The 26672-nt window shown below is 37.6% G+C and overlaps 1 protein-coding gene across 1 annotated transcript in view; it reads right to left on the bottom strand.

Annotated features, from left to right (window-relative positions):
- The window catches only part of LOC145692842 (odorant receptor coreceptor-like), a 99962-nt gene that overhangs the window by 42584 nt on the left and 30706 nt on the right, over positions 1-26672 (bottom strand). Inside the window, 4 exon segments of the mRNA XM_081768352.1 lie at positions 4010-4109; positions 10882-10983; positions 10985-11108; positions 11153-11327. Coding sequence (XP_081624478.1) covers positions 4010-4109; positions 10882-10983; positions 10985-11108; positions 11153-11327 — 501 coding nt within the window.

Below are 26672 nucleotides of genomic sequence, written 5' to 3'. Positions count from 1 at the left end.
ATTTGTCCGGTGTGAATGAAGAAAACTGAGGAAATCCTCATCCATTATGGCTGGCCTGAAGAAAACATTTTTCAACACTTTTTCGACCGAGTGTCGCCAACGGGAATCGAACACGGGACCTCAATAATTCGTTTCTGGTGGCAAGACTTTCAATAGAGAAAAATTAATTGAAATCTTTAAGTTTAACGTCCCACGATTTATGCCGGTTAGGCTAAAGGAGACAGTGATAATGAGAAATGAGTGAAATGGTGGAGTGAAGAAAGTGGACGGAAACGGGATAACCCCGAGAAAACCCACGAGCACGGTGTTTGTCCACCACAAAGTCCACACGGCGCGAGCTGGGTTCGAACCAGGGACCCGAAGGTGAACGCTCTACCACTGAGCCACCGCGCCCCCCTTTGAATGGAGAGTTCCAATGCAATGTTTTATGACGTCTAAACGAAGACATTAGGCCTAACTGACCGGATTCTGTATTTTTAAAGACGACCAAACACCCTACCATCAAGCTTGCTTCACTCCTACCATTTCCTGTTTTCATATCCACTTTACTGGCTCCTGTTTGCATATTTTTCTTTCTGAACAGTATGATCCAGCTCAAGTTTCGTTATTTAGATGCCACTGCAGAGACCTGGTAGAGTCGTTGAAGATAGCTTGTCAAAACAATTTATAGAATATATTCCACAAGTGTCAGGAAGGTTCTGAGTATGGTATTACTATGCAAACATACTAGTTTGGAGCATGGGCGCAAGAAGAAAATTTTGTAGGGGTTGCTATACTAGGTTTGGTATATTAAAATTGTATCAAGAAAATCGTATTATATATATATATATATATATATATATATATATATATATATATATATATATATATATATATATATATATATATATATATATATAAAAGTTGTTTCCGTGAGCCAGGGGAGGCCGGGCCCCACCCTGCCCTTCTATTATTGGAGGTAATAATAATTACGTAAATTAATGTTCTCTAGTTTTATTTCAAATATATATTTCTGCAGAATAAAGTGAACAGTTGATGATTATTGAATTCTTATAAAGCAACTATCAAAATACATGTTCTTCGCACGGAGAGAATCCGTTTCATTTTGGATATAAAAGGCTGAATTTTGATGTAAAGATGATAGGAAGTATCACGTTCATCTCAGCGACCCAGACAACTATGGATTCGACACTAACATCGGTCATTTTCGATCATTTTTAAATATCTTCCCCTACCCCAAGTTGCGGGTTGAATTTAGATTCAAACGACATCGGACATGTCCCTCTTAATCTCAGCGATGCCGGAAAGTATGGATTCGTCACTAATATCACTCATTTTTGATCATGTTAATAACTCCTCATCCCCTAAGTTGTACCGTCAAAGGAAATGATGAGGCCATCCCAGGCCCGAACCTGATTTATGTTGAAAATTTGATTGAGATCGGTTGGGTGGTTCAACAGGTACAAAATCACAAACACAGCGGTTGTACGGACAATTTTCTCTAAAACGGTTTGGGCCCTTTTGATTTTCCTTAACTATATTTGAATAAATAAATAAAAAAAACATGAATTTTTGTTAGATATTACAAATGCAGCACCATTTAAAAATTTTTGAATTATTTTTTAAAAAGTGATATTTTTCTTTTCAGTATTACGGTTATAAAAATGTTTCTGTGGAAATAATGTAGAACAAAAGTGCAGTTGGAAACAGAGAGCACTTCTTATTTATGTTCTCATTAATTCATCGGAATTTGACTACTTTATTTAGCACTAAGTTTACACCAAATAGGACCTAACATTGGACACGGAAACCTATACATTTCTGCTTGTGCTGAATCTCATTCAAATAATGGAAGAAAGCATGCTGTTTACGAACTTTAATTGATTGCCTAAATTTCATCCACTTGAATTTTCTTTGAATTAAAAGAATTTAAAATAAACTGGTAGACAGTAGGTGCTAGAAGTAAAAATTAATGTTAAAAAACACCACGTAGAATATAAAGCAATAAAAACTTATATATCCTGATACAGGCCCGTAGCCAGCCCCAAAACTTAGGGAGGGGGGGCCGATCGAACCATATGATAGTTCATCACAATATTCTAGTTCTTTTGCACGCCTACTGTAAAACTTTTAGGGGGCCAGCAAAAATTTAGGGGGTCCCGGCCCCCCTGGATACGGGCCTGTCCTGATATCCTGACTTATGACATCCTGACACATCCATACTCTAAAAGACGATGGGTTAGATACGAAGATCCAATTCTCACATAGCTTCAATTCCTGAAAGGAATGAGCAATTTATATCCAATTTATATCTAATTTACAGATTTAAACAGGAGAATGCCACAACTTTTTGAGTACGCTTAGTCACTTCAGGACTAAGTTTATAAACCAAATTCTATACCTTTTCACTTGGGTGATTGTGCTAATTGAAAGAAACATTTTACGGCTGTACTGTAAAACGAGCGGCTGCATTAACATTTTATTATCGTATACGGAATAGAATAAGTACTGCCTCTTACTGTCGACTATGCACCCAGTTGATAACTTGAAGTAACAGCGCTGCCAGTAATAGCACATTCTTGCCATCTACATGCGTATATAATAACAACTTGCAAAGCATCATCAACGTCATTCAGATTGGTGTTGAGTTGATTTTGAGTTTAACGTTTCGTTCAGCAGCGAGGCTAAATGAGACGTGGACCTACTGATTAACGTGGCAAACTCCCGCCGGGAATAGAATCCGGCTCTCCAGCGCCAAAGTCGCGTATGCTAACCGCTTAGCCACGGAGGAACTCGCGATCAGATTGGAGTTTGTCCGCATGGTGTCATAATAGGCGGTCTATAGAAAGGAGAAAATTATTTATCATGTTTTACATCACAAAATTTTTGTAACTCATATTTGTATTTTAAATAACTGGATAAGCTGAAGCGAAAGATAAACAATAATAAAACGATTAACAGCAGTAAATTTGTTTCTATATAAACTTTCCTTAGTCCCCCCCCCCTAAAATTGTATTCATGTTAAAATTGATTGCAAAGTTGATGGGCAGAATTTGAAGCTTTGCATTCTTTGAAGAATTGGGTTCTTTGGAAAATTGTTATTTACTAATTTAAGCTTCGGAATACGGTCCAGACCAGTAGGAAGCCCAAAAATGTAGGGGGGCCCGGTTGAAGTTAGTGGGGCCCGATCCAACCATAATAGATATAGTTCATCACCATATTATAGTTCATTTGCAAGCCTACCGTGAAAAGTTTATGGGGCCAGCAAAAAGTTAGGGGGGCCGGCCCCCCTAGATTTCCCTCGATACGGGCCTGGACAGGACCCCATTAAGGAACCTCCGTGTGCGTACTGTAGTTACTGATGAGATCTGTCGAAAGTGGAGACAACTATGCTTGCCTCTAATAAATAAACTTAAGTGAAATGGAATGGCACGAACCACAGAGAACACGGCTTTTGATAGAATCTAAAGTACCTATACCCATAACCAATATTTATTTAATAGTCCATATCTAAGCTCTACTGTAGTTTAAAGTATCTTTGACATGAAAACCCAATTTCACTCACTGTGACGCGAATCCAATATGAATTACCAAAAATCTTTAGTAAACTATAAATACAAGAATATTATTAATTAACATCCTCAAAAGAACATTTAGTTAATTACAAAATGTACGAAACATTAATTTGATCCTTAAATTATTAATTGTTTAAAAACATACTTACGTTCATGGGCGCCCGAAGAAAATTTTCTAGGGGGGGGGGCTCATCTCTCTGGTTGCTATATTAGTTGTATTTTTTTATTTGTATTAAGAAACTCCTAAGAAATTTAATACATTTCCGTGAGCCAGAGGGGAGCCCGGGCCCCACCCTGCCATCTCCTTCGGGCGCCCATGCTTACGTCTTTAAAAATATTAACATTTGTTTTAGTTATCTTTGTTAAGATTATTACATATGCTTCTACTTTTTTAACATCCTGTATGTATGTTTTCTGACAGTTTAATAACGTACCTTTGTCGCCTCGTATGCCAAAAGACTAAGGGTGATGGTACTCGTAAGCATATGAAGTAGCAATGCCAGACCATAGGTGTCTCCGACGCTTTCTACAAATCTGAAGGAAAAAACAACAGCACCATTAGTTAATAAGCTTTTGTTAACCTCAATAATCTCAAATAGTTGATCTCTGAAAGTAAACTAAACTAAATGCCTTGCTATTGTAGGCCACGAAAACGTTTGGTCAGCGGAACTCGACGGGATAAGCATATTCAGCTGGTTGAGGCGTGGACAGCACATTGGCTCCAGCAATCGACGACAGGAAATCGACATTTGCAGAGATTTACATGTTTCATGGGCCCCCATATGCTGGTTAAGTAATTTTTGGAGGTCTTTCCACCTGATCCACTACCCGTCGTCCGTATCTTGGTTGCTATGTATTTTGCACATGCTTTGAACTCATACCACTCAATGTATGCGAACCACATTTTAAAGTTGAGGCTCTTACAGAGCACCAAACTTTAAATTATATATTTTCAACAAATATTCGTTACAGAAGCAGGAAAAAAAATAGAGACTAGTTAGGAGTAGGAGTTAGGTTCCTGGGCATTTGACATGTACGTACAGCCATGCCAGCCCTTCACGTATAAGGGATAATATCTCTTCTCGCTCACATTACCCGGGAGGAAGAAACGAATGGGGAAGGAACTAAGCGTCCTAGAATTATTATGTTAGATATCGTTCCAGCATGTGCCCGCTGTGAATAAGGAAAACTCAGGAAAAAACTCACTCAGAATGGCTGGTCTAAAAAAGGTTTGACACCTTAGAAAATATCTAAAGAATGTACTCACCGAGAATCAAACCTGGGACCGCTTGCAAGGAAGGCAAGATTTAGAGGTTTGTATTCTACTGATACTTCAAAGGATACACACAGTGTACCTAGAGGAATCATATATGGCTTAACCTCGAGATTAGATTTGGGGCTGTCTTATTTGGAGAAGGAGTCCTGAAAGAGCAGTCTCGTCTCGTCTCGTGGAAAACACTATTGAACACTAAGAAATAGTGGGCACAAAAACCGGTTTTTCGGTTTTCGGTTTTTAGAAAAACCGGTTCGGTTTTTCACCGAAACCGGTTATCGGTTTTCTCTAAAACCGGTTCGGTTTTTTACCTGGTACGGTTTCGGTTTTCTTCAAATCCGATTCCGTTTTTTTAAAAATTTGTTCTATTTCTGACCAGAATGGTGTTTCGTTGTTCTCCGGAAACCGAATCCATTTCCACAGAAATAGTTTTATGTGTTTTCGAAAAGTGTTCACCGAAACCGGTTTCGGTGAAAAACTGAACCGGTTTTGGAGAAAACCAAACCGGCTTTGGAGAAAACCGAAATGTCGGTTTCTCGGGTTTCCGTTTTTATAGAAACCTGTTTTCGGTTTTTATGAAAACCGGTTTTGCCCATCCATATAACAAACTGGCAACAAGACTATTGACTGAAGAAAATACATAAGGATATAGAATTTACATAATATTTAAATGGACTAGTGTTTCGGTATACAAGTAAAGAAAGAATGAGAACTTGGAGAACTATCCTGCATCCATATTATAGATTAAGGTTAACCCACTGACCAATGCATGACGTCACAGAAGTATTTTATCTGGAATCACAGACTCTGAGAAACAGAGACCATGGACAAGTATTGAGGAATGTTAAGACCGTTCTAATACTGTCTATTTGAAACACCTTAACTCAGTTTTCGATATTCTTTGCTTAACACATTGTTTTCAAAACGAAGTTCCCCTTTACTAGACATAAAAATTGCTTGTCCGAATTATCCTCCTATTCGTTCATGAAATCAATTGATGCACTAAAAAATCTATGAATAATCAAGAAAAACCTATCATTTCGCTCAAAATTAAGAAACAGGAAGAAGGATAATAAATATCCCTCACTGACCTATAGGATTACCCTGAAACAGGGTTTGGGGCTGCGTAGCCTTCAAAAATGTTTTCTTGTCTCGGAAGGTATATCTGTATGCTAACGAACTTATGTTTCGTCTCAAGTATTGTTCCGAAAATTTGTGACGTATCGATCGTCGGCAACACCTGGGACAGCGGTGGCTCAGTGGTAGAGTATTCGCCTCTGGTGCATGCGGTCCTTGGTTCAATCCCAACTCGCGCAAGTGAGCTTTGCGGTGTGCAAACACCGTGTGTGTGGGTTTTCTCGGGATTGTCCCGTTTCCTCCAACTTTTTTCATTCCATCATTTTATTCATTTGTCATAATCACCATCTCCTTTAGCCTAACCGGCAAAATCATGGGACGTAAAACTTAAAGATTTCATTTCATTGTGTTTTTCTTCGGCAACACTAGTCAGTTCCGTACAGAATAAGTTTTTTGTTTCTGCTACGTTGAACTTTTTCAATTTCGTGAGACTCAGATAATTAATCAATAATATTTCTTTTTATGTTGAGTACCGTTAACATATTATTTTGTTATTTTCAATAATATTCATCGAAAATTATTCTTCTGCATGATCACGTGGGCGAATGACAATTTATATTATTTTAATCCTTTATGCATTCTTCTTATTATTCACAGAAGCAAAGATGATTAATAGAGGGCAGAGAGTAATTGTAACGTATTTCAACCGGAATTTAATTATTCCTTTTCATTGTCCATTTTTAATTTTCACGTTTGAAGTACTGCAGAACTAGGTCTTTGCAATATTCATGCGGCAATGTCAGCTGCATCCATTTGTGGTTCTTCGAATTCTGCTGATGTATTTCGCTTTAAGAACATATTCAAGGCCAACGAAAAGCCAGGAACTGTAAATCAATATTCTCAATGACTTTGAAAAACCAGGTTAATTAAAATATAATAATAATACTTGTGAAATAGCTATGAAATAACCAATATTTTCACACGCCATACTGTCTCTCGGATCATTTTAATGTTTCCTGAATGTGCTGACGTCAGCAGGACGACAAAAATCAATTCTCGGAAGCGGGGTTTAAAAAATGATCGTCTCATGCTAAGAGTTATCTTTGCGAATTTTAGATGTTTTTATATTTATTTATTTCAAAATTCAAGTTTATAAGCCCTAATAATAGGTATAATAATAATATTAAATATAGTGGAACATGGGCTATTGTATTCCACGGTTTTGAACAAGGCTGACTGTATATACATACTAGCAAGTGTTTCTTACTTGTCAATATATATATATATATATATATATATATATATATATATATATATATATATATATATATATATATATATCAGGTTACTCAGTCGAGTCTTCAATATACTAATTTCAACGTACTATCACTTCATTTTCTAGACTTTGACTTTAAAATACAATATAACGACTTATTAATCCATTTACAGAATTGGACTTTCGAACTATATTGCTATCGACAGTGCTGTTGCCTTCAGGCAAAAATTAACGACAAATCTAGTTCGCTCTAACTCCGCTATTGGCACTATTAATACAGGTGAGGCTCTATGAAGATTAACTTTTTTTTTAATCAATAACTTTTTTTTTAACGTTACGTACTCTGGGATATAATGTATGTATTTCCTTCTGCACCTTTCATATAGAAATATTCGGAACTCAAAGTCTCTTTGAGCTCCGTCCTGGGCGTATGGTTAGAAAAGACTCGAGTTCGATTCCCGAGGGACCTAATTTTATAGGGACACGATAAGCTAAAGGTCCATTTCTCATATAACATCGCTGTTGAGAGGGATGACGCATTGAAATACAATCAATCAAAGTTGCACACGAAATTGAAACATCGCATATTGGCCACTTAGGAAAAGCACTCCTACCCCTTTCTCTTCCCGTTCTAGGCCAAACTTAAAAAGAAACAAAAAAGAAACAACAACAAAAAAAGTTGAAACACTCGTTTAACAATTTCATATGAAAAATCGAAACTCGAAATTTCATAGGTGGGCACGGTGGCTCAGTGGCAGAGCACTTACCTCTAGTATGTGGAGTCCCTGATTCGATCCCCGGCCAAGTAAGTTTGTGGTGGACACCATCGTGTTCGTGGGTTTCCTCGAGGTACTCCCGTTTCCTCCCACTTTCTCATTCCACCAATTCTTCCATCATCATCATCATCATCATCATCATCATTCACAAATTCTTCCATCTTCCATCTTTAACCATCGTCTCCCTTAACCCCAAGGACATAATCGAGGGACATTAAACCGACAGATTTCATTTCATTTTTATTTTAATTTCATGTCTCTAACCATAAGGAATTCCGAAATATGGACATTTTACCAAGGTGTAATAATTGCAAGCAAGGAAAGAAGTTATATCATCCTAAATATGAGACAAAACTAAACTTCATCCATTTCCGAAGCTCAAAGGATCACAATCTCCTAAATAACGTGTGGTCTATACCCAGTTCCATCGCACTTGTACTCATCTTTCCAGATTAAAATACGGAACCTCTTAATTTAAGTAGCTTTCTAATGTACTTATTACGCTGCGTAAACTCGGAACCTCTTAATTTAAGTAACTCCCTAATGTACGTATTACCTGGGTAAACTACAAAACCTCTTAATTTAAATAGAACCCAATTGTACTTATTACGCTGGGTAAACTACGGAATCACTTAATTTAAGAAACTCCCTAATGTAGTTATTAAGTTGGATTAATTCAGAACCTCTTAATTTAAGCAGCTCCCTAATGTACTTATTACGCTGGGTAAACTCGGAATATCTTAAGTAACTTCTTAATGTACTTATTACGCTGGGCAAACTATAGAACCTGTTAATTTAAGTATCTCCCTAATGTACTTATTACCTGGGTAAACTACAGAAGCTCTCAATTTAAGAAGTTCCCTAATGTAGTTATTACGCTGAGTAAACTACGGAACCTCTTACTTTAAGTAGCTCCCTAATGTAGTTATTAAGGCGGGTAAACTACGAAATCTCTTACTAGGGATGATTCCATACCGGGACCGAGTACCTGTATAAAACCTATATATCGTCTGAAAGCTCTTGCCATTACGAAACCGTAATCAAATCACGGGCAAACCCGCAAACTGACCCTATATGGAGCCAGTTTGTTGGGGTTTGTGACCCTACGTATGGTATATTCGACAGAAATGCATCACACGTAAGCTACTGAACCCATCATGTTCCTGTTTGGCTCACTGCTAGAACGTGACTCGGGTAAGGATTTGATAATATCACTTTGCACCCAAACGTACCCATTTCGTCAGTGTTGCCAACGAATTGTAAATACAACGTGGCAGATGGTTTCTATACCACTCGATGTATATCCATGTAGACGCGGCATATACATCATTCGTCACTAGAGAAAATGTACTTCGGACATATTCCTTTTCCAAGTACCCCAGTTTATTAGTGTTGCCAACCAACTATAAAAATAAGAAATTGTAAAACACTTTCCGTAGGATGAGATGTTTATACACCGACCTTGGCCGAAACATCACACTAACTGTAACAAAAAGATGTTGAGTGTGGCCGTCTCCCAACCATTCTAGGTTGTCAGTGTTGCCAACAAGTGTAAACATCACAATGTTGAAAATGGCGTGAATGTCATTGAACGAATATGTGACAAAAGGGATAGAAGCAACATTGGACAATGGAAAAGATAGTGTGAGTGTCCCCATCTCCCAAGCACCTCAGTGTGGCGGATATAATTCGACTGTGGCCCATACTAGGTTTGTAGTATGTTAGTGAACCCACAAGCACCCATGTTGTCATGTTTGCCGATGCGGTAGACTTCATGCTAAAATCTTGAATGTTCGCATTGGTTGGCAACATTGCCACACTGGGGTGCATACACTGTTTTCCATTGTCCAATGCTGCTTCTATCCCTCTTGTCACATATTCGTTCAATGACATTCACACCATTTTCAACATTGTGATGTTTACACCTGTTGGCAACACTGACAACCTAGAATGGTTGGGAGACGGCCACAATCAACATCTTTTTGCTACAGTTCGTGTGATGTTTCTGCCAAGTTTGGTGTATAAACGTTTCATCGTACGGAAAGTGTTTTACAATTTCCTATTTTTATACTTGGTTGGCAACACTGATAAACTGGGGTTATGGAAAAGGAATATGTCCGAAGTAAATTTTCTCTAGTGACGAATGATGTTTATGCCGCGTTTTCATGGATATACATCGAGTGGTATAGAAACCATCTGCCACGTTGTATCTACAATTCATTGGCAACACTGACGAAATGGGTAAGTTTGGGTGCATAGTGATATTATCAAACCCTTACCCAGTCACGTTCTAGCAGTGAGCCAAACAGGAACATGATGGGCTCAGTAGCTTACGTGTGATGCATTTTAATATTCAGTTTTATTTCTGCCGAATATACCATACATAGGCTCACAAACACCAACAAACTGGCCCCATATAGGGTCAGTTTGCGGGTTTGCCCGTGATTTGAAAACGGTTTCATGCTTTTCATGGCAAGTGCTGTCAGACGATATATAGGTTTTCCCCAGGTACTTGGTCCCGGTTGCCTAATATATCCTTTACGCTGGGTAAACTACCAACTCTCTCAACTTAGACAAGTTCCTAATGTACCTACTACTACGATGGGTAAACTACGAACCCTCTCAATTTAAGTAGATCCCTAATATATTTAGTACGCTGGGTAAACTACGGAATCTCTTAACTTAAGTAGCTTCCTAATGTACTTATTACGCTGGGTAAACTACGAAACTTCTTAATTTAGCTAGATCCCTAATATACTTATTACAGTAGGTAAACACCAAATATTGTATATACATCCTCATCTAGAATTGAATCCCTACCACACTCACACACACAGAAAAAAAAATCTTGATCACTTACACAGGAACACTATTAAGAAAAGTGAAAAAACTGAATCAACTTACCTCACGACATGTTTATGCCTCTCCACCCAATACTTAATCGCCGACCTCACATAAAGTTGTTGCTTCTTGGTAAGAACGTTTTCTCCAATATTCGCTTCATCGGTTGAATAGGTGACCATTGGCTCCTTCAAATGAGCAAAATCACTCAGGACTAAAGATCGTTCCATATCAACTCCTAACGTTTCTGGATAAATCCTGTTCCTTGTTGCTGTTTGATATGGAGGAGGTGTGCCATCCAATCTTGAAGCAGATTTGTCAATAGCTGTAATCTCTGGCCACAATTCGGCTTTCCTTAAAGCTTCGGGATCTCTTCCAGCGCTGAGTTCGACCAATGGAGTCATAATCTCTTTCAAATGCTTTAGTTGTTCACAAGCGTAGATCAGAAACGAACAAAACAATACGTCGATGGAATTGACTTGGAAAATGCAGAATATCAACCAATACAGCTATGGAAAACAACGTAATATTTCAGTGTATTAGTTTAATATTATCAGAATCCAAACTTTAATTTATAAAGCATTCAAAACAGATTAAATTACGTTAGATGTGAGCTAATTATCATATACATATAAGCAGTGGCGTATTTACGATTTTCTTTCGGGGGGGGCTTTGCTAACTTTCGGGGAGGGCTTTGCCTGAAAATGTGAAAATTCTGCAAGATATTTCATATACTTTACTATAGTAAGTAAGATTTCGGGGGGGGGGGCTTAAGCCCGGAAGCCCCCCTAAATACGCCACTACATATAAGCAATTATCAAAATACAGTGTATTTCAAAATGGATATCGGGGTTTTATGGCTTTGCAGTAGACTAGTTATTACAGTTAACGTAGAATTATAAGATATACAACAAATCAAATAGCAACTCAAACAGTTTTTGCTACAAGTGTTCAATTTGAGCACCATTCATCACAGTCGAGAGGCAAGAAAGACCCATAAACTTTCCGCCGAGATATGGCACAAAACACCTTCAATTTAGTGGAGTATCGTTGCAACTGTACAATCTCGTGGAGATTTGCTGGCCCTCTAGATGCGAACAATTTGAGTATTCACATCGCCACTTAGGTGAAATGTCGATTCATCACTGAAGACGACACGATTCAGAAAATCTTCATCGTCATGTAGCAACATTTCATTTGCAAAGTTGGCACGTAAACCGTAATCTCTAGAGCCTATAACAACTGCAAACAATAAGGACGTAGTAATAAGCACCTCCTTAAAATTCTCCACACGGACGGTTGCACTGTAGCTACAGATTCATTTTTTGCAAAACGTAAAACAAACAAACAAAAACAGGCTTCCAGCGTACTAGTCGCTGTCCATGCTACTAGCGCTTTCTAACGGCAGACAGAGGAAATAGTGCATGCGCATGCGTGCGTACAAAACTGTTTGAGTCATTCTTTGATGTATTATTTATAACTGTAAGTTAATTGTAGGAAATACTGTACTGCAAAGCCTTAAAACCTCGATATTAATTTTGAAACACCTTGTATTATTGCCGAAAAAAATCATAAGTTTAACTAAATTATAACTAGTTGGTAAATTTGCTTTTTAAACGATCTGACTGGTTTACTAGACCTAAGATGGTTACTAGTTAACTTAAATATACTATATATTCAATCATTTAATAGTGTTGCGTGTAATATTTCAGTGTATATCGAAAGTGGAAATCACTAGCATCCAAGTCATTGTCTCCAAGAGTGTAACTTTACAGCAGTTCAAATACATTAAAGACATCTAAAAGTATAATCATTCACAAGTAACTAATAAACACATGTAATGCACCGGGTCTGTCCTATAAGTACTAAGAATTGTTTGGTTACTCTAGTTAATAAGGTTAGTATAGAGATGTATGGGGCGCACCATCCACCATTAGGCTGTACAGTAGGGTGGGGCGAAAATTTATTTTCGAAATTCGAATTAGGATAGGGGCAAAAGTTGCATCATATCGTAGTACTTTACCATAGAAAATTACAATTCTCTAAAACAATTTTTAGTCGGGGCGCAAGGGGCTTTAAATTTGAGATTTTGCAAATCAATTTCATTTACTATGTAACTATTTAGCAAATATTCGCTGAAAATAGACTTTAATTTGTATTGTGGAGAGACGGCAAAAGATGTATCCTTTGTTAATAGATAACATGAATTTTTAATTCTTTAAAATTATTTTTAGCCGGGACGCAATGGTCCTGTAACATGGGAATAAGACGAAAAGTGATCAACCCTAAGTATTTTGCGAGTTTGTCATAAAGAAGCTTCTTGCTATTTAAGAAGTCTACTTATATCCTACAATGAACCTTTGGTTAATAGTGCAATAGTTTGGTTTGTGTTGACAGTGACGTAACTAGGGGGAACGGGGCTTGTGCCCCGGGCGTCGAATTGGGGGGCGCAAAACTGGACAAATAATTATTTTCACTATTAAGAAGGAAAGGAGTTTTAGCAAACTAAAGATCATAAAAGAATTACCTCAGAAACTTAAGAGGCAACAACGACTCACCAACCTTAGGATCATATCCATAGATCATAAGTTAGCTTCAAAGCTATGTTTTGAGTACATTATAAAAACCTTTGCATCCAAAAGTGGACGTAAGGTTAAATTTTAGTTCCAGTTTTTTGTGTTTTCATTTAATTTACATCGATTTAAGAGATTTGTAAAACGTTCGAGTATACTCGAGACGACAGCTTCATTGTTTTTCATAATTAAATATTCTATTTTCAAGCAAACTACTGTTGATTCATTTTACACATATCCACGTCCCAATATAATTCCAAAAACATTGCGATTTCCAGTTATTTCGTTAAGACTGCAAGAATGTGTCAAGCATGCTACTCTCAGATTATTTGTCAATCAGTTACAAAGTAGTTTAGTGTTTTATCTTGTATTAAAAATTAAAATATGTACTAGAATTGTGAAATCAAGCTTTATCACTTGAAAAAAGAATGGAATAGGAGTACTGCTGTCTGATGCCAATATCAGGTATAGTTGGGGAGCCTTTTGGTTAGGTCGGTCGGAGGACGCTAAGACGAGTCCTTGCCCCAGGCGATAACTAGCCTAGTTGTGTCGGTGGATGGTGAGTAAAAAATGATATTCGGTATTATTGATATTACTTGGACAAAGAAATTCAAGAAAAGAGAAGGAAGGAAAGCCAAAAAGCGATCTTTCGGTGAAGCTTTCAACCAAAGAGTATTATACTCTACTATAGTTACATTATCGAATCTTCAGACTACTTGTCATCTTCGGTGACAAGACAGGAAGGCAATAAAGAACACACTGAAGCTGGAGGAGATCATATTTTAGTTGGAAATATCCTTTGAAGATGACAAGAGAGCAAGCACAGATTGGATGCAAGCAAATGAGAAAATTCTTCCCAACATTAGCAAAAGTGAAGGAGGAAACCAGCGTGACTAGAAGAAAGATTGCAGTAATTGCTAATGCGGTTTCGGAAGATTTTAAATATGTGAGTCTAGAGCAGTCGCAAAACATAATTGACAGAAGTAAAATTCAAAGAGAGGATGTGAAAAATGGTATAAGTGTAAGAACTGTTAATAAAGTGAAACCCCGTGTCATCTATTTTGATTGGAAGAAAGACCAAACGCTCACTATGTCCGGAAATCAGAGATATGAAGATGAAGGAACGTTATTCTATCCGGTAGAAACGGGTAACAAATTTCTCGGCTATGCCGGAAATGCTTTGACCGGATCAGCATCAGCAAAGAATTTTCCTAGTTTCATCTTTCGCGAATTACAAGAAAATAATGTGGACCTATCAGATATGGTACATATCGGCTGCGATGGCACTAATATTAATGTTGGGTCAAAAGGAGGAGTGATTAGAGTGTTCGAAAACCATTAAGGGAGGTCCTTGGAGTGGTGCATTGCTTATTGCATTTCATTGAACTACCACTTCGTCATTTATTAAAATAAATCTTTAGTGTAAGTATTGGCCCTTACACTTTCTTTGGATCTGTTAGTAGATCATTTGTGAATTGTGAAACAAATTCAGTGTACGGCTTCGAAAAGATTTCTTCAGAACCTCCAACACTCCGAAATGTGCCTGATCTCAGTTATGATCAGAGGTACTTATGTGAAATACTTCAATCTGTCATAAGATGAGGCTGATAAAAACCCTGCAGATTAAGAAACCTGGGAAACTTGGGCATGTTCGCTGGTTAACAGTGACTTACAGACTTTTGCGTCTATAGGTGTATATATTAATGCCAAATCCTTCAGACGAGCTCAAAACTTTATCAAAGTTCGTGGTAAAAGTATATGCACCAGTGTGGTTCAACATCAAACTGAAACCTCTTGTCAAATATGGAGCTAAACATTTGTTCCTGACTTAAAACTTTCGCGATGTTTGCAAGAACCATACAAGACTCCAGTCAATAAAGTAATTTCCAGAAGTGCATTCTATGCGAATCCTTAAAACATTCTCATTGCCATGATTGGTATTGACAGATCAACTACACGAATATTCCAATCCAGAAAGCAGTGTAAACCTTCTGAAATTTGTTCCTTCGAAGTGCCAGTATTAAACTTCGAGACTAATAATTACACAGAAATGATAAACTGCAATGAGTGTAAACATAAAAGAACGCTAATACTGACTCATGAGACAGATGAAAAATTGCAAGAAATTCGCTCTTCAGAAAATACATGTGTTGATATTCCTGAGTTCAAATATCATACGCAAGTAGTGGAAAGATTAGTGAAAATAATTAGTGAAACTTCTTTCAGTATGTGGGGCACGAGAGAGCGATTTCTTTATTCGTTCCAAAATTGACTCGAGAAAATACATGCCTACTTAAGAGACAAAGTCGCAGTATTTTGCAGGAAGACGCGAATAAAACTTATGAAACATTCAATCTAATGTTGACGGGTGGGAGGGATTGAACTCGACGGAAGCCACCTCTTAGTGGTGAATTCTGGCTTGATGCAGCCTGTAACATAGAATATGAACTTCGGTAGCTTTAAAAATTGAACTCGTCACGACAACGAATCTTAACACCCTCAAATTACAGTCTATCTCAAGCAAAGAGCTGTCTAATAATTACACAAATACACAACAAACGTGTATTTGTTTACAAAATCTACGAAACTTAAGGCCCATTGAGCCCCAGCTAAAAATATTTTAGAGAATTGAAATTTTCCATGGTAAAGTACTGCGATATGATGCAACTTTTGCCCCATATCCAAACTCGAATTTAGATTTTTTTAAATTGGCCTCTTTTCACTTATTTGTATAATCTAGCAAATTTAAGGCCCATTGCGCCCCGGCTAAAAATTATTTTAGGGATTTGAAATTTTCCATGGTAAAGTACTATAATATGATGGAACTTTTGCTCCCTATCCAAAATGGAATTTCGAAAAAAATTTTTTGGCCTCTTTTTCACTCCACCTTACTGTACAGTCAGATCCAATTCAGTTACCTCCTAGCCTTTCAAGGCTGTGAATCATTAGTAAAATACTAGCAGCGTTCACCCCGCTTCGCTGGGGTCACCCCGGAACGCAATAAACTTTGTTACTTAGATAATTTTTACTTTTTCGCTTTCAAGTGATATGATAAAAACCATAGAAGATTGCAGTAAATGTTAACATTATATCGCCTGTCATTTATGTTAACCCGCCGAGTGACACGGTCATATGGGTTGCATATAAATACGGTTAGATTTAGCTATGATGAGCTAACAAAGGATTTCTACGTTATGGACACTTGAATGGTCAATTATCTCAAGACACTGGTAATTGAAAATTAAAGTGATATGATAAAAACCATCTAGGGTCCAAATCTTAATAACCCCCCAAAAATGAAAGAAATTGGTTCAGCCGTATTAGCGTGATGAGCTAACAAAGGATTTGTACGTTCTCTTTTATATATATAGATAAAAAAGTGTGACTGACTGGCTTCTTTCCGATTCCGAACAACATGAATTCGACACAAATATCAGTCATTCTTGACATTTTATTTATCATCTGCTTTCAAGCTCTTCTGATGGGGCTGAAATTGCAGTTATACGGCATTGGGAGCGTCATTATTGATTGCAGTGACCCCTAAAGTAATGGATTGTATGTACAAGGGGGTTGTAAACGAGCACAATCATTTGAGTTAGCTCAGTAGAGCGCTCTCGTTTTTCATAAGTTTTAACATGAACTAACTCGCTTTGAAAAATGTGAGTGTGAGTTGAGTTTAACCCGAAATTTAGGTGAGTTTGAGCGTAAATCCACGCTCAATTTCACGCTCATCACCGGATATTTATAGTATCACAAAATACTGTAATCATCCTTTTGTATGTTTGCTGTTGTCCCATCTCAAAGAATGCACCTTAAATATTAATTTGCCATTAAACAAATTATACGGGTCAGAGACGTACAGCTCGAGGAAATTAGAAATACATCTATTTCAAGTTATATTTGGTTAGTTGGCGCAAATTATCATATTTTTTAATGTTTGATTAAAATTATAATATTGTGCCTATGTATGATCCAAAGACCGAGGAAATATCTTACCTTGTGTATAACTGGTAGGTTATTTTACTTTGAAAGAAATCAACAGAAAAAGAATTTTGTAACTTGCAAATATTGTAGAAAAAATTATCTTCATGTCATATCTCGGTATTTACAAAGTAAATTGTTCCCGAATTTCTACATGGAGTAACAAAATGTAAGTAATAGGGTCAGATGTTTGACATTTTTCTTTTATTTCACGTTTCATGGCCCCTACATGCCGATAGAATGTTCCTCTGTTCGTTGGTTCTTCCCGCTGTATGTACGTTTGCCTAGAGGCCATATTGTTTAACGTATCCGCACCAAATTTCAAACGTAAGATTTTTATGAGATTTGCCAAGAGAGTCTTTTGAACTTTCTTCCTACACCTCAAGATAATCGTAGTTTACTGAAGGATGTAAATTTAAACCAGTTGAAAATGCTCCAAGAACATTGCGAGAACGGATTTCAAAAGAACTGTTTGTGGTCTACGACAAATTACGAGGCACGTCCAGAAAGTAAGTTCCGTTTGGTAATAAAATTAAATTGTGTACAGATACAGAAAAATTATTTATTGCACAAAATTCTACAACTCTTGAACTACTTTTCCACATAACTGTCGAAATTTTGCATGCATTTGTCATAGCGTGGCACAAGGTTTTGTATACCTTCTTCATAGAAGTTTGCCGCCTGTGTCTTCAACCAGTTGGAGACAGTTTCTTTCAGCTCGTCGTCATTGTTGAAGTGTTGACCGCCAAGGAAAAACTTGAGATGTACCGAGAGCACTAATAGCAAACCTGCGGTTTTCCTGGATCTTGTCATCAATCGCTTGAACCAGTTCTTCTGTAACCAAAGATGGACGCCCACTTCGTTCTTCATCGTGCACGTCACTACGTCCTTCATTGAATCGTCGGACCCATCTCACCATTGAATCACTCATCGCATTTTGTCCGTAAACATCGCAAATTTGCCGATAAATTTAACTTAGTTTCACTTTCCTCGTTTCACTTGATTTGACAAGCAGCGGGATTTTCACTCAACACCGACATTGTAAACAAGCACAACAAAGCGTACGTGACTGACAGCGATCTCCAAATGGCGCACGTTTCTTCTCCTTGATACAGAGCGTCTACCGCGCATGTGCGAAACTGCGATCGCAGCGCTGCAGCGGAGATAAATTGAAACGGAACTTACTTTCTGGACGTGCTATGTACTTTTATATATATAAAGATGGTAGGCTATTTGTCTCTTATAACTAGAGGAAGAATAATTGCATAATTGCATATGGGGAGCTTGAATGCCTAAAGTTGCTCGAGTCATGAGCTGGATATTGAAACAGTCATATAGTGAATTGAATGATTCGAAGCACAATGGGAACAGGAATTACAAACTAAGGCAAAACTGAGTAGACCGCAAGTAACAACGGAACGCGAAAATGTTTCTATTATTGAAGCTAACGTAGCAAACCCGTTCGCTGCTGCATCAAACCTGAAGACAATTTTAGATCTGGAATACAGTGCAAAGACATGTAAACTGTACTCATATTATTTGTTATGCTTTGCAGATCAAATTAACAGATCCACATATACATGTTCGTTTAGAGTTCACAAGGACGCACATCGACAACCCACAAGACTTCTGGAATCGTGTAATCGGGAGTGATGAGACAGTCTTTAGTTTATACGAAGGAGGAAACCTGTTAAAACGTTCTAAGATATATATATATATATATATATATATATATATATATATATATATATATATATATATATATATATATATATATATATATATATATATATATTACGAAGACTCATGCTCAAAATTGAAAAATTCGCAAAACATAATCTTTCTATCACGGTTCCCGAGATATTTAAGCTCCCGAAATCCGAGTTTTATGGGCCAATATCTGGGGAATTGTCACCAGTTGGCCACTGGCCACCGGTAACTATTTGGTACCAAAATGGTCACCATTCTATTAGGTATTGATCAACATCAATATGATCTCTCTATGGTTTATGGTTCCCGAGATATGGCTACTTAAATTTCCCGAAATCGAAACTTTCTTGGCCAATATCTCGGAAACGGTAAGAGTGACGCGAAAATTTACATCACTTTCTCAGATAATTTCTGATGCTCTATCGAACGGAAGGATCAAAATTGAATACTTCGCAAGTAGCACACACTCACTCACATACACACACACACAGAGAGAGAGAGAGAGAGGGAGGGAGGGAGACATAATTCAGTGCGATTTCCTTAACAAGGGATTTCAATAGTAACCGTATATTGTGGTATAAACTTTTTCTGAAAGAAACATCCAGAAGTGCTAGTTATTCTTGGGGTGGGTTATTTTCCGACAATTTTCTCAAAAACGACTCAGGCGGTTTCTTTCATATTATATCTTAAATAAATATTTTTAATAATAAACTGTTAATATTAAAATTCGTTTGTCCTTTAAAAAATCCACAAGGCATAGTTCATTTTTGTGGGAAAGTTTTTCCAAGACAATTTTCTGTAAAACAACCCAGCCGATTTTGTTCTTGCGGTATTTCATAAATGTTACAATATTACTAGCCGAACCTGCGCTCTCTACACAGCTCATCATTTACATATGAGCATGAATCTCCTTGACATTCCTCACAATATCTGTTTACTTCCCTATGCAGACTTAGGTGAAATACCTCTTGATAAAAATCGGCAAAGGGTACTATAAAGAGGAGATTTTTTGATTATAATATTCAATATTTCGCCCCATTTATAATATTTGAGCCTACTTCTGGTTGGAGTCTCTAATTCATGTATGACCTTTTCTTTCTTTTTGCATGCAGTATGTAATAAGCAAATACATTACATACACAACTAATGAGAATGTCAGTGCTATATTTTGTTCATTGGGCAAGAATATTCATCTTAGATTGGAGAAATGCTTATCCTTTCTTTTTCATTATCATTTGGCCCTGATACAAACACCTGAGAGATATAAAACCCCTTTATACAACTGTGCTGTGTTGGAATGTATAACTCATAGGATATGGTGGTATTTCTTTAAAAGTGAAATGAAATCTTTCAGATTTACGTCCCACAGTTATGCCGGTTAGGCTAAAGGAGACGGTGATTATGAGAAATGAGTGAAATGGTGCAATGAAGAAAGTGGGAGGAAACTGGAGAACCCCGAGAAAACCCACGAGCATGGTGTCTGTCCACCAGAAAGTCCACAAGGCGCGAGCAGGGACCTACGTCTTTAAAAATTTCATCCTAAAAAATGCCAGTGTACCCTTAAAAAATGTAATAATGAATTAACGATTACGTTTTTCAAATATTCAATTAGAACTAGAACATCTACACAAAAGTTGGAATCGATCAGGGAAAACGACACGTTTCTAGCACTTGTGGTGTTCGAGATTTCATTGTCAAAAGGATTGGGGACAAACACAGAAAGCGAGCATTTTAATACAGTATACCTATATAGATTAGAGCTTAACGAAACTAATCAATGGAGGGAAACTAATCAATTTGTGTTCCTAAAAATTGATTGAAGTGAAAATGATACTGAATCCGACTGTAATTACTACATAATATATGTGAATCCAAACCTTGTATGTGTACAGAAATAGTCATATACTAAAAGAAACATATGCAGTTCGTAAGTTCCAAAAGCTGACTGGGTTGTTAGTGGTATTATCACGGGTATCAGAATATTTTTGTTATTCATTCAGAATAGTAAATGAAAAACGAAATTATGTTAACACATTACCGGTACTAAATATCCTTCTTTTTATTCAATACATTAATTGCGTGTGTCAAGGTGTTGATCTCCAAAATTTTGTGCGAGTAACATTCAATGATATCACTAGACATACCTGCTCTCAATATTATAGGAACACGAGATTGAGACCTTTTTATGATGGATAGATGAAAATGAGTTTCACGCGAAGGGGCTATGAAGAGTGTCTGTCTTACGCCAGAGTATTTAATATGTAGAACAAAACCAGTGGATAGGTGTCATGCAAAATTGTGAGTACTAATAAGATCTCATCATAAGGAAAAGTATGGAAAGTATTGATGTAAGATGAATCAGTATGCAGTGCCTGGCCGTTGTTAATAGGGTACTAGGTGATCGTCTGGTCTCTAATATGCCAAGTGTGGAATAGAGGAGATATGGTGAAGTGGGCAGACAGTGATGGGGCAAGACATATGATCACTCAGGTTTCAAAAAGGTTAAGGTTATTTGATGTGTGTCTAAGGTGATCATAGTCTTACTTAGTTTAGACTGAAGTTTAACTTCCCTTTTAGCACCAATGTTAAATGGTATATGGATATAGATTTTAGGGTGGAATAAAAACCACGATCATAGGTTAAAATTTCAATTGATGTCACATCGGTAATCGACCCAAGAACCTTGTATACCAAAGGTGTACGCGCTAGCCAGTAGAATGTTGGGAAAGCATTTAGAATGCAAAGGTGTACAAATGGACATTAATTAAGTCTCTCATTTTTGTCTGATTACCCTACGCGCCTTAGGCTAAGAAAGGCCTTCCTTCGATTCCAGATAGGAACTCATGTGGTCGGATCCAACGTTAAACTGTAGGTCCATGTCTCGCTTAGTGTTCAACGGGGCATTAAGAACCAAGTCAACTAACAAACCAACAAACAGTAATGTCGACCTATAACATTCCCTTAGTTACTGTATAAACGTGAGACGTTAAACTCAAAAACTGAAACTAAACAATTAAAATCGGTGAACAGTAATAAAGGACGGAAGACAAGCCTCACAAGTAAACCTTCCGTTTGGGTGAATCGCGTTGCTGACTGAGACACATATGAGAAAGTAGTACTAAATGTGGTCAGTATCTCAGTGAAGTTGTAGGTGCGAAGCTCCAGGGGTTTAGGAGATACAGCTACCAGAACATCACATGGAAGTACAGAATAGTCTTCATACAGTTGGAGGTAAAAGTTCTGTAAGACCTCTTATAACGACAAAAGGTGAATAACAAATATATGGGTACATATTAGGACTAAGGGGAAGTCATATAGTAAGAGTATACCTGACGGCGGCCATCTTGAAATCGCCATTTTGAATTAAGGTTAAGTTTTTAAAATAGGAATAGGGTCATGTGATACATGATTTAAGGCGCAAATTTAATCAGAAGAACAATGGTGACGTTAATTTAGATTTACGCGCAATTGGTAAAAAGTTACAGGGAAATTAAATATTGTTGCAGCATATGTACCGGTATTAGTCCTTTACCCCACCTTGTAAATTTTGTGTTAATGATAATAATCAAATAAAAAGCAGGTGGATAAATATTAGGTCTATGGTAAGAGTTGCCTTAATGGCGGCCATGTACAAATCCGCCATTTTGAATCAGACAAAGTTTTAAACAAAGCGCATAACAGTGACACCTTATTAATAACATTTTACCATAATCCATACGTTAATTTTGATTTACGAGTACTGCTTTGACGGAATTGTTAACGACAAATGTGTCAAGTGTAACTCGATTACATTTGTGAGGTGTTCTCACTGTCAGCAGAGCATTTGTGCAAGTTATGCACTCTTTTCTGAACTACACCTCTGGTGCTTGGGGTCCCGGGTTTAATCCCAGCCCCCGCCAAGTGAACTTTGTGGTGGACAAACACCGCGTGCGTGGGTTTTCTCGGGATTCTCCCGTTTCCTCCCACTTTCTTCATTCCACCATTTCATTCATTACTCATCATCACCGTCTCCTTTAGCCTAACCGGCATAAACGTGGGACGTAAAACTCAAAAATTTCATTTCATTTTTCTTTTCTGAACTACATATTGATTGTACTAATTGAGGACTTTTTTGGAAGAAAGACCCAAGTTCAATTATGACTCAATTCCACTTTGGTCATTTTTCCTTAAATTAGCAACTTGTTTATGCGATAACAAATGCTGGTTAAAGATAAAGCAAAAATGGTTATACCGTTGGATTTATGGTAAAATTTGCTATTAATAAGGTGTCAATGTTATGCGTTTTGTTTAAAACTTTTGTCTGATTCAAAATGGCGGATTTGAACATGGCCGCCATCAAGGCAACTCTTACCATAGACCTAATATTTATCCACCTGCTTTTTATTTGATTATTATCATTAACACAAAATTTACAAGGTGGGGTAAAGGACTAATACCGGTACATATGCTGCAACAATATTTAATTTCCCTGTAACTTTTTACCAATTGCGCGTAAATCAAAATTAACGTCACCATTGTTCTTCTGATTAAATTTGCGCCTCAAATCATGTATCAAATGACCCTATTCCTATTTTAAAAACTTAACCTTAATTCAAAATGGCGGATTTCAAGATGGCCGCCGTCAGGTATACCCTTAGTCCTAATATGTACCCATATATTTGTTATTCACCTTTTGTCGTTACAAGAGGTCTTACAGAGCTTTTACCTCCAACTGTACGAAGACTATTCTGTACTTCCAAGTGATGTTCTGGTAGCTGTATCTCCTAAACCTCTGGAGCTTCGCACCTACAACTTCACTGAAATACTGACCACATTTAGTACTACTTTCTCATATGTGTCTCAGTCAGCAACACGATTCACCCAAACGTAAGGTTTACTTGTCAGTCACAGGGATCGCCGAGCACTCAAGAGGGTTACCCCAAGGAACGTAGAACCAATGCATAATAAGTGGCTGCGTGACTTAATAAGCACCTGGAACAATCATAGATCAACGGGAATTGAAAAGCTTTAACATTCACAATCGGGTTCTAATTTGCTGACCCTCGGATGGCCTTTGCAATTTCATAGTTTTCCGTAAATTCCATGGTTACGCTCACAGGACGTATTACTAGCAGAGTATACGTAGTCATTTTAGGTAACCACGTGCAATTTACAGTTGCGATGTTTCCAGTCAGTGGGGCTGCTGAGACATGGGTAACTTTATTTGAATGCCTGTAGCTGTGGAGGTCGACTCACAAGTAAATTTCACGTTTGAGTGAATCGATTGCTGGTGGAGTAGTGCTAAGTAAATTTCACGTTTGAGTGAATCGATTGCTGGTGGAGTAGTACTAAGTGTGCTTAATATGTCAGGGAAGATTTAGTTGCAAAACTCAAAGAGTTAGGAGATATAGCTACTAGAACGTCACATTGAGGTAAATGTTATAGTCGTAATACATAGTCCAAAACATAGGAGAGAAGTCTTATGTCTATCATTTCCTCTAAACTAGAATACGTTCGTGTTTGCAGCATATTTAAGTGATGAAACACAAGAGAAAGTTGCTTGTTTTGCAAATTCGAAGTGGTTTTGTTATTGCAGCACGTAGCCAAGGGGGGGGGGTCCTGGGGGTCCGGACCCCCCCCCTTCGAGACCAGAAATGAAAAAATTAAGAAAGGATAAAACAAAATGAAATGACAAAAAGAAGGATCAGCGTTAAAAATTAAAAAGAAAACTACAGGAAGCTTTTGCTTACTCTTTCTTATGAGGAGATTTGTATTACTTGAAATATGGTGGCGAGGTAAGCGAGGTATTCTGGAAGAGTCAGGGAATTTGAAATTTCAAGAAAAGTTATGGGATTCTTAGAATTCCTGCTACTAGTCAGGGAGATTTCAAGCTTTCGAAAGCATAAGTGCCGTTGTGTAACAGCGTGGACATTTTTAATCATAACTTTTCGTCATCGCATCCTTGCAATATCAAACATGTTATTTCAAGGACAATTTTCTGTTGCTCCTTTAACCTGTCATTTGGAACCGACAGTAGTTGACGGAATAACAAAAACAAAAGATTATGTTGAAAGAAAGTTCTGTTAGCATTTGATTCGACAGAGAAAGGAACGCATATATTGTAAAACTAGTTGAATATACACATGCTTCGCACAGTGGCTGTATTTGGAAGTCAACGCCTGTGGGAGTATCACCATTGATCTCAGCGACCGCGAAAACTATGGATTTGACACTAATATCGGTCATTTTGGATTACTTTTATATGTCTTGGTATCTCACTCCCTCCGGTCCCCCCGGCACCGAGCCGAATAGCGTGAATTTGGAAGTTAATGCGACTGGAGTTTCACCATTGATTTAAGCGACCGCGAAAATATGAAATCGACACTAGTAGCTCAAGTGGTGAGCGTTGGCTTCGCATTCGAGAGCTCGTAGCTTCGAATCCCACTGCCTACCACCCTGACTGAGGTTTCCCAGGGTTTCCCTCAGTCCTACTAGGCAAATGCCGGGATGGCACCCACTAAACAGGCCCTGGCCGATACCTTCCCAAATCCTTTCCATTGTTAATGTTGTTGGATATTCAATGTAAAATGGCCTCTGAGCTGTATCTGGTGATTGTTAAATAAATAAATAAATATCAGTCATTTTCTACTACTTTTACATGTCCCGGTAAACGCCCCCCTGAGACTCCCCTGGTTCGAATTTCGACAAAAACGTTTAACTCTGGTCTGGAGTCTGGACCAAGGTATTCGTGACTAAAATTTGGTAACTTTCGGTCAATTTGTCTGGTTCCCAAGCCGGTTCCGGTAAACGCCCCCCTAAGACCTAACTGTTTCGAAATTTAAAAAAAAAAACGCTTCGTCTTGATCTGGGACCTGGGCCAAGGCCCCCCTGACCAAAAATTTGGTAACTCTCGGTCCACTCGTCTGGTCCCCAGGCCGCACACAGACAGACAGACAAACAAACACACAAAAAAACTCTTTATTTTATTTATATTAGAAGATAGTTTACAAGACAGTATTCAGTATGTACTTTGTGTAATAATTGAGGTCATAACGAAAGGAAAATTGTTATATTTGAATAAACAGGAGAAGGACGTAAATATTGCAAAATCTTTTTCAATACATTTCTTTTATTATTTTGCTCGAAATTTCTTCATAGTTTGTTATTAAAATACTTGCCAACATATCCTCATTTTATTGTCCTAACAAACCAATATATGTTGATAGTAAAGTAGTTCAGATTGATCGAGCTCCTGGGTCTTCAGAATTTCATGTCACTCACCCCCCACCCCACCCCGTTACGAAATCCTGGCTAAACGAACCATATATGTTCCAGTAAAATAGTTTAGAGTGATCGAGCCCCTTTTGTGATGACCACAGTATTTCATGTCACAGACCCCCCCCCTCACGAAATCCTGGCTACGTGCCTGATATACTTATCTTCAAACCTGAACAGTGTTCCACTTCTGTAATCGTGGTCTAGATAGAAAAGAAACATATCTTTGAACCTAGAAAATTCTCGGTTTTCTATACATAGTGCGAATATAACTTCAAATGTGTGCACCTAATGTGATACAATTTGATAGTGATTTAAAAGGCTAGCAAAGACGAG

This window comes from Thermobia domestica, chromosome 8 (assembly GCF_964235325.1).
Source record: "Thermobia domestica chromosome 8, izTheDome1.hap1.1, whole genome shotgun sequence".
Taxonomy (NCBI): Eukaryota; Metazoa; Arthropoda; class Insecta; order Zygentoma; family Lepismatidae; genus Thermobia; species Thermobia domestica.
The sequence above is the reverse complement of the archived record's forward strand: the minus strand, read 5'-3'. Positions and strand labels throughout refer to the sequence as shown.